The 10,303-nt window shown below is 49.8% G+C and overlaps 1 protein-coding gene across 1 annotated transcript; it reads right to left on the reverse strand.

The window, feature by feature from the left end:
* Window positions 1–222: 222 nt before the first annotated feature.
* Window positions 223–2,933, reverse strand: CLDN8 (claudin 8). The gene has a single exon (XM_068266149.1). The coding sequence runs from the start codon at window positions 2,672–2,674 to the stop codon at window positions 1,985–1,987; it is 690 nt and encodes a 229-aa protein (XP_068122250.1). The 5' UTR covers window positions 2,675–2,933; the 3' UTR covers window positions 223–1,984.
* Between the last annotated feature and the right edge of the window lie 7,370 nt (window positions 2,934–10,303).

Below are 10,303 nucleotides of genomic sequence, written 5' to 3' on the forward strand. Positions count from 1 at the left end.
GCACCACCAGGGGATCTTAGGGTTAGGCACCACCAGGGGGATTAGGCTTAGGCATCATTAGTGAAGGGTTCTGTGTGACAGTAGGGTTAGGTTAAGCTATAGTAAAGTATCAGTAACAATTACCGATATTTTACTAATCTGTAAATTTACTGATATTCTACTATTGGCATTCACGTGCGCATTGTTTGCCACCTTCTAAACTCAAGCCTATAGGAGAAAATGCATTTTTCAAAAATTTAATATGTTACAGTTAGACGTAATTACATTATAAAACACAAAGAGTGATACTGCAATGTACAACAAAAACAATTCACTTCCTGCATACCACAGAAAATAAACAAAGCTGGACATTTTGATTGGTTGAGAGCTACATGCTCGATACGAGGTTCTTTCACCCAGTGAACCAGCCCAATAAACTGTCAAGGCACGTAGAACACTACATAAAAACTGCTATGCTACATACTGTACAAGCCTATATGATACACCAACAGTACAAAAAATATTTAAAGGGCAACTGTAATGAGAGCGATATGGAGGCTGCCAATTAAGGACCAGGCTATTTTTGGCTGATCTGTGCTGTGTGGGCTCTTCAGCTCACAGCACAGATCCGGATTGAGCCAGGGAGATGAGACTTCCCCCCCCCTCTTTTTTCCCCACTAGGGGGATGTACTGCTGGGGGGGGGGGGGTCTGACCGCCACAACTCTGTGTGGCCTAGCGGGGGGGCTCCTCAAAGCCCCCCTCCGCAGCGATTTTCGGCCTCCCTCTCCTTCCCTCCCTCTCCCTCTCTCTGCGGGCGGCACAGGACGGCGATCCGGCCTGTACTGAAGCCTATCAGATGCCAGCGATCCCCGACCAATCAGAGGCCGGGGATCGCCGATCTCCTTTACGGCGCTGCTGCGACGTAAACACAGGGAATTTCTTCCCCGCGTGGTTACATTTAGCCTGCGAGCCGCGATTGGAGGCTCGCAGGCTGTTCACGGAGACACCCTCCGTGAACTGACATGGAGCGTCCGCTCGAATGAGCGGCCGTTTCCATGCAAATCCACTTACGACCTGCCGCCGCCTATCGGCGTTAGGCGGTCGTTAAGTAGTTGCCTGTCAGGACCTGTTGATCCTCTGCCTCTAATGCTAGGTACACACAATACACTTTTCCGACAGACTTATTGTCAGGCTGATTATTTCTAACAGGTCCGATCTGATTTCTGATCGATTTTCTGTTCATTCCTATGTAAAATAGATTGGAAAACCAATCAGAAATGAGATTGGACCTGTTTGAATTATTACATCTGACAGTAATTAGATTAGCTGCTTGCTTGTTTTTGGTATTATTCAGACACTACTGCAGCCAAATAGATCAGCAGGGCTGCCAGGCAACTGGTATTGTTTAAAAAGAAATAAATATGGCAGCCTCCATATACCTCTCACTACAGTTGTCTTTTAACTTATCCTTCATCATCATCATTTACTTTCTTCCTATGTGTAAAAACATTTACATTGAGACCTAAATCACCTATGCATTCAATAGTGATCATGTTAACACAACTACAAGTTGGTAATAAAAAAAAATGCAATAAAAAAAATCCTATTAAAAATGAATACAGTTCAGTACTTAATTTATCTCCGCTTCTTCCTCGAGTTGCCCGTGAGCAGCTCTGCAAGTCGTCACAGTAGAGAGAATATATCCCCTTAGAAAAATATTATTTTGGAAAAACCTGCTGCTTCGAATGTCACATGCCCACCAGACTTGAAAGATTGACTGCAGCACTCCTTCCAGCATTGTCAGCTCAGACTTGTCTCTGTAGTCCTCTACAAATCCTACTGCCGTTCCTTCCCGTGTCTTACAAATTCCAAAGACTTTTCAGCTGCAAACTTTAGTTTAGAAGATGGCAGTCTGAGAACAGTGCAAAAATAAAGGCAAACTTTGACATTCTGTGTCCTCAAAAGTTCGGCTGTCACCCCGTTGTAGACATCTGCTCGTCAGTGCTACACGTATTGACTTTTAGAGTACAAACTTGATGTCTTTGACGTTTTCCGTATGATTCCTCCTCCAACAGGGGCACTGGCGACGGATTTCGAGGGCACAGTGTAGCTGTACTGTTTCTCCCTCGGTCTGCAAAAGCAGCACAAGATGATACCCCCAGCAATAAGGCACAAAGCGGTTGTCCAGCCAATGTATATGGCTTCCCCCAGCTCTCTCTTCTGGGCTACGTTGACTAGAGGGTTGTAGAAATCCCTGATGATGTTGTTGGCTGTCCATGATACTGGGATGAGGACCACGATGCCGGCTACGATGAAGATGATTCCGGCCAGCAGGAGTATAATGCCTTTGGTGCGTTCGTTGTCTCCCGAACACTGCGTGCACCTCATGCCGATGATGGCGATCATTAAGGCCACGAAAGACAGGCATACGGCAATACACATCAGCGCTCTACCCGCTTGCAAGTCCGGCGTCAGGGCGAGCAGAGAGTCGTAGACCTTGCACTGCATCCTGATGTTTGCTTGCCGGATGCAGTTCATCCATAGTCCTTCCCATTGATTTTCAAAGACAATGATATTGTTTTCTATGAAAGCGGTCACCCGCCACTGTGGCATTCCCGTCACAGCGCATACGCCTACCAGGCCAATCAGTGCAATGACCAGGCCAGCGATTTGCATGGCCCCCTTTTCCACCATGGTTTAGAGATCTTTCTTTAGCAGTTGATGGTGAAGAAGAAGGAGCAACAAGTGCCTGCAGAGCAAGCTGTCCTCTGAGGATAAAGCACAACCTCCAGCACCTGCAGCCGAGCCAAATCCAGCAGAGACTGGCTGAAATTTTTATGTGCAGCGCAGTTTCTAAAATTGAAATACCACCAAGAGCAGCAGCAGGACTCGTCTGTCAGGTTGGACCAGTTCACTGACCAATGACATGATAGCATGGAGGGGTGTGTTTATACCAACAAAGGATTCTTCATCTCAATAACTGTAACCTCTCTCTGAGCTCCTAGCTGTTTCTGTTCTTACACTACATCATGACACCTGACAGGGCAAACAGGTTTTTTTTTTAGCGAGAGGGCCAGGCTGCGTGCATACAGTTCCTCCACTGCTTCAATAAACAGCAAGTATTTCGCATAGATGGACGCCTTCCAAAAAATGCCGGGAAAAAAAAAAAAAGATCGTGATAAGTGACAAACAGGTCTCCGTGCCCGAGAACTGCATTCTTCTCTGTTGTACTGACCTGATTGGACAGGTTGGGAGGTTTAAAGAAAAACACGTTTATGTAAAAGAAACAAAACCTGACCAAGGCCCATGCAATACTGTTTGTTTGTGCTGCCTCTAAATTCATTGTAAACTTTGCACTGGACGGTTTTGATAGGCTGAAGTGCCCTTGTAGAGCAGTTAAAGTTTAAATCCAGACACAAAGTTCTGTTATTGAATTCATTTATTCTCCTAGGAGGTCAATTTCTATTTTCTGTTTACTTTTCAGCACTCAGTTGCTAAAGTACCAAAAAGTAGATGAAAAGGTACTGTCAAAACTGTTCTCATCTTCTTACTTGCTGGTTGCTTAAAGTGTACCTGAGGCGTAATAAATAAACTAGAAAAATCATATAATTAGGCCCAGTTACCACTAGCGCCAAATGTGGCATTAATCTGCGCGGAATATGCAGCGTTTTCTCATAGGCGAGTTGGTTGCGCTGCCTATACTATCAACTGTTTGCCATCCGAATCACACTGTCACCTGACCGCAATGCAGATCAGGTGACACGCTGGGAGCCATACATGGAGGACGCCGGAATTGATAACTACTCACAAAGGCGGGTTGCAGAGGGGCCACCGACCACAGGAAGCGCCTGAGGAAGGGTGACGCCCGAAACATGTTGTGTACCTTGTCATGATGTGGTTGCTGTGAATACAGTGATTAAGAAGCCTTTCTGAGTGCGGTCTTTATTTGTATGAACCACAGGAAGCAGGTGGAAACCACAAACCCGACTCCACTCGGGGTGGTCCAGCCGGACCTGGATGTGGTCGCTCTCCTGAGAAAAATGACAGGCATCCACCGTGGTGCAGACCACGTGTGGTCTGTCTCAACCCCTCCAACCAGAATATGTAGGAGGGGTATATACTGTAAACACAATTTGGGGAAAGAGGTGCCGTGGTGTATATAAAATTCTTTAAAAAAAAGTTTAAAATTGAGAAATACAAGGTAGCTTAACTCAATGACTAAATCTTTGTAATAACAAAAGATTTTATTTAGCACAGGCAAAGCGTTTCACGGTCTGAGTCCGCTTCCTCAGGCCAATAACAGTGGCAAATGAAATAAATCTCATCAGCATAGGGAGCCTCTGTATGGTAAATAAAATCTTTTGCTATTGCAAAGATTTTATCATTGAGGTAAGCCACCATGTATTTCTCAATTTTACATAAATAAAGTGTCAGCATTATTTTGTGTATTTTCCTGGTTCAAAGGCATTTTATTGATAAGGAGTGAAAATCTCACTAAGTAGAAAACTTAGGAGAAAAAGTGAATTCAGGGACTCATATGCAATTAACCTTCTTTTTCTCAATGTTTCTACTTAGTTTTCTCCACGTTAATATTTTCACAAATTGGCCCATATGCAATTACCTGTATTTTTCGCCGTATAAGACACTCCGGCATATAAGACGCACCCAGGTTTAGAAGGCAAAAATCAGGAAAAAAAGAAAAAACTAAACCTTGGTGCGTCTATGATGCAGGGGCGTCTTATGGACTTTTCACCCCCCAGTTACTCTACATACTATTACACTGACCACATAAGGGGACAGTGTAATGATTGCCTATTCCCATGTTGCCTGCCTGTGTTCCCCTATGTGGTCAGTGTAGGGATTGGCTGTTCCTGTGTCCCCCTGTGCCTGCTGTTTCCCCCTGTGCCTGTCATGTCCTCCTGTGCCAACCATGCCCTTCTGTGCCAGCCATGTCCCCCTGTCAGTATCCCTGTGGCAGCCATGCCCTCTGTCAGTGTCCCTGTGCCAGCCATGTCCCCCTATCAGTGTCCCTGTGGCAGCCATGCCCCCCTATCAGTGTCCCTGTGGCAGCCATGCCCCCCTGTCTGTGTCCCTGTGCCAGCCATGCCCCCCTGTCTGTGTCCCTGTGCCAGCCATGTCCTCCTGTTAGTGTCCTCCTGCCAGCCATTTCCCCCTGTCAGTGTCCCCCTGTGCCGTCCATGTCCCGCTGTGCCGGCCATGTCCCCCTGTCCATATCCCCCTGTGCCAGCAGCGTAATTACAGTATATAGTAGGTGCTCGCAGCATGGGTAGCCAGGGATAGGTGTAGCCAGTAGTAGGTGCTCGCAGCATAGGTAGCCAGGGATAGGTGAAGCCTGTAGTAGGTGCTCGCAGCACAGAGAGCCGGGAGGGAGGGAGAGGGGATGCAGCAGCAGGGATAAATACTCACTTGCCAGCAGCAAAGTCCTTCACGATGTAAGGGCTTCATTCTACTTCCTATTCTTGCATCATCTTGTAATAGCACCCAGGGGGTGCTGTTTCAGGGAAATGTGATACAAGAACAGGAAATACAATGAAGCCAGTACATAGTTCAGGACAGAGCTGGCTGTCTGCAAGTGAGTATTTGTATCCCTTCCGCTGTTCGTCCGCGTCGCATCCCCGCCACTACGCCGCCACGCCCATCCACCACCGCCCATCCACCCCGGCGCACGTGTACTGATTGCGTAATCACCGCGCGGCTAATTAGGACTCACCGGCCAGCGATGTTCGGCGGCTGCAACAGCGGTAGATGGGTGAAGAGGATCCCGAAGCAGGACTGGAGCCAGGAGCGTGGCGGCTGTAGCAGCAGGCATCGGTGGATGGCAGAAGAGGATCGAGAAGCAGGACTGGAGCCAGGAGCGCGGCGGCAGGAGCAGGTAACGTATATACCGCTTCCCTGCGCACCTCTGCATTCCAAAATCTGTACCTTCGCCGAATAAGACGCACCCACTTTTCCCCAACAATTTTGGGGAAGAAAAAGTGCGTCTTATACGGCGAAAAATACGGTAACTTTTTCTCCTACATTTTTTCCAAGGTGTTAATTTTTTATCATTTTTCATTGTGTATTTTGGAGAATGCCACCACATTATGTGTATTTTGGGGAATGCCACCGCATTATGTGTATTTTGGGGAATGCCACCACATTGTGTATTTTGGGGAATGCCACCGCATTATGTGTATTTTGGGGAATGCCACCGCATTATGTGTATTTTGGGGAATGCCACCGCATTATGTGTATTTTGGGGAATGCCACCGCATTAGCTGTATTTTGGGGAATGCCACCGCATTAGCTGTATTTTGGGGAATGCCACCGCATTAGCTGTATTTTGGGGAATGCCACCGCATTATGTGTATTTTGGGGAATGCCACCTCTAGGGTTGCCACGGTATACCAGTATGACGATATACCGTGGTTTGATTGTGCATGGTAATCATACCATGCACAATCTCGGTTTACCGGGTTTAGGGGGCGGGGCGACGCGACTGGATGGGCGGGGCGGCGTAGTGGCGGGGATGCGACGCGGAGGAACAGCGGAAGGGATACAAATACTCACTTGCAGACAGCCAGCTCTGTCCTGAACGATGTACTGGCTTCATTGTACTTCCTGTTCTGGTATCACATTTCCCTGAAACAGCACCCCCTGGGTGCTATTATAGATGATGCAAGAATAGGAAGTAGAATGAAGCCCTTACATCGTGAAGGACTTTGCTGCTGGCAAGTGAGTATTTATCCCTGCTGCTGCATCCCCTCTCCCTCCCTCCCGGCTCTCTGTGCTGCGAGCACCTACTACAGGCTTCACCTATCCCTGGCTACCTATGCTGCGAGCACCTACTACTGGCTACACCTATCCCTGGCTACCTATGCTGCGAGCACCTACTACTGGCTACCTATGCTGCGAGCACCTACTACTGGCTACCTATGCTGCGAGCACCTACTACTGGCTACCTATGCTGCGAGCACCTACTACTGGCTACCTATGCTGCGAGCGCCTACTACTGGCTACCTATGCTGTGAGCGCCTACTACTGGCTACACCTATCCCTGGCTACCTATGCTGCAAGCACCTACTACTGGCTACACCTATCCCTGGCTACCTTTGCTGCGAGCACCTACTACTGGCTACACCTATCCCTGGCTACCTATGTTGCGAGCACCTACTACTGGCTACCTATGCTGTGAGCACCTACTACTGGCTACACCTATCCTTGGCTACCTATGCTGTGAGCACCTACTACTGGCTACCTATGCTGTGAGCACCTACTACTGGCTACACCTATCCCTGGCTACCTATGCTGCGAGCACCTACTACTGGCTACACCTATCCCTGGCTACCTTTGCTGCGAGCACCTACTACTGGCTACACCTATCCCTGGCTACCTATGCTGCGAGCACCTACTACTGACTACACCTATCCCTGGCTACCTATGCTGCGAGCACCTACTACTGGCTACACCTATCCCTGGCTACCTATGCTGCGAGCACCTACTACTGGCTACACCTATCCCTGGCTACCTATGCTGCGAGCACCTACTACTGGCTACACCTATCCCTGGCTACCTTTGCTGCGAGCACCTACTACTGGCTACACCTATCCCTGGCTACCTATGCTGCGAGCACCTACTACTGGCTATCTATGCTGTGAGCACCTACTACTGGCTACACCTATCCCTGCCTACCTATGCTGCGAGCACCTACTACTGGCTACACCTATCCCTGGCTACCTTTGCTGCGAGCACCTACTACTGGCTACACCTATCCCTGGCTATCTATGCTGCGAGCACCTACTACTGGCTACACCTATCCCTGGCTACCTATGCTGCGAGCACCTACTACTGGCTACACCTATCCCTGGCTACCTATGCTGCGAGCACCTACTACTGGCTACACCTATCCCTGGCAACCTATGCTGCGAGCACCTACTACTGGCTACACCTATCCCTGGCTACCTATGCTGTAAGCACCTAGTACTGGCTACCTATGTTGCGAGCACCTACTACTGGCTACACCTATCCCTAGCTACCTATGCTGCGAGCACCTACTACTGGCTACCTATGCTGTGAGCACCTACTACTGGCTACACCTATCCCTGGCTACCTATGCTGCGAGCACCTACTACTGGCTACACCTATCCCTGGCTACCTTTGCTGCAAGCACCTACTACTGGCTACACCTATCCCTGGCTACCTATGCTGCGAGCACCTACTACTGGCTACACCTATCCCTGGCTACCTATGCTGTGAGCACCTACTACTGGCTACACCTATCCCTGGCTACCTATGCTGCAAGCACCCACTACTGGCTACACCTATCCCTGGCTACCTTTGCTGCGAGCACCTACTACTGGCTACACCTATCCCTGGCTACCTATGCTGCGAGCACGTACTACTGGCTACACCTGTCCCTGGCTACCTATGCTGCGAGCACCTACTACTGGCTACTCCTATCCCTGGCTACCTATGCTGCGAGCACCTACTACTGGCTACACCTATCCCTGGCTACCTATGCTGCGAGCACCTACTACTGGCTACACCTATCCCTGGCTACCTATGCTGCGAGCACCTACTACTGGCTACACCTATCCCTGGCTACCTATGCTGCGAGCACCTACTACTGGCTACACCTATCCCTGGCTACCTATGCTGCGAGCACCCACTACTGGCTACCTATGCTGCAAGCACCTACTACTGGCTACACCTATCCCTGGCTACCTATGCTTCGAGCACCTACTACTTGCTACACCTATCCCTAGCTACCTATGCTGCGACCACCTACTACTGGCTACACCTATCCCTGGCTACCTATGTTGCGAGCACCTACTACTGGCTACACCTATCCCTGGCTACCTATGCTGTGAGCACCTACTACTGGCTACCTATGCTGCGAGCACCTACTACTGGCTACACCTATCCCTAGCTACCTATGATGCGAGCACCTACTACTGGCTACACCTATCCCTGGCTACCTTTGCTGCGAGCACCTACTACTGGCTACACCTATCCCTGGCTACCTATGCTGCGAGCACCTACTACTGGCTACACCTATCCCTGGCTACCTTTGCTGCGAGCACCTACTACTGGCTACACCTATCCCTGGCTACCTATGCTGCGAGCACCTACTACTGGCTACACCTATCCCTGGCTACCTATGCTGCGAGCACCTACTACTGGCTACACCTATCCCTGGCTACCTTTGCTGCGAGCACCTACTACTGGCTACACCTATCCCTGGCTACCTATGTTGCGAGCACCTACTACTGGCTACACCTCTCCCTGGCTACCTATGCTGTGAGCACCTACTACTGACTACCTATGCTGCGAGCACCTACTACTGGCTACACCTATCCCTGGCTACCTATGCTGCGAGCACCTACTACTGGCTTCACCTATCCCTGGCTACCTTTGCTGCAAGCACCTACTACTGGCTACACCTATCCCTGGCTACCTATGCTGCGAGCACCTACTACTGGCTACACCTATCCCTGGCTACCTATGCTGTGAGCACCTACTACTGGCTACACCTATCCCTGGCTACCTATGCTGCAAGCACCTACTACTGGCTACACCTATCCCTGGCTACCTTTGCTGCGAGCACCTACTACTGGCTACACCTATCCCTGGCTACCTATGCTGCGAGCACCTACTACTGGCTACACCTATCCCTGGCTACCTATGCTGCGAGCACCTACTACTGGCTACTCCTATCCCTGGCTACCTATGCTGCGAGCACCTACTACTGGCTACACCTATCCCTGGCTACCTATGCTGCGAGCACCTACTACTGGCTACACCTATCCCTGGCTACCTATGCTGCAAGCACCTACTACTGGCTACACCTATCCCTGGCTACCTATGCTTCGAGCACCTACTACTACGCTACACCTATCCCTAGCTACCTATGCTGCGAGCACCTACTACTGGCTAGACCTATCCCTGGCTACCTTTGCTGCGAGCACCTACTACTGGCTACACCTATCCCTGGCTACCTATGTTGCGAGCACCTACTACTGGCTACACCTATCCCTGGCTACCTATGCTGTGAGCACCTACTACTGGCTACCTATGCTGCGAGCACCTACTACTGGCTACACCTATCCCTAGCTATCTATGCTGCGAGCACCTACTACTGGCTACCTATGCTGTGAGCACCTACTACTGGCTACACCTATCCCTGGCTACCTTTGCTGCGAGCACCTACTACTGGCTACACCTATCCCTGGCTACCTATGCTGCGAGCACCTACTACTGGCTACACCTATCCCTGGCTACCTATGCTGCGAGCACCTACTACTGGCTACACCTATCCCTGGC

The sequence above is a fragment of the Hyperolius riggenbachi genome, chromosome 2 (genome assembly GCF_040937935.1).
Source record: "Hyperolius riggenbachi isolate aHypRig1 chromosome 2, aHypRig1.pri, whole genome shotgun sequence".
NCBI lineage: Eukaryota > Metazoa > Chordata > Amphibia > Anura > Hyperoliidae > Hyperolius > Hyperolius riggenbachi.

Excerpts from the sequence above, each read along its gene's own strand:
- CLDN8 (XM_068266149.1), bottom strand. The coding sequence starts at position 2,674 with ATGGTGGAAAAGGGGGCCATGCAAATCGCTGGCCTGGTCATTGCACTG.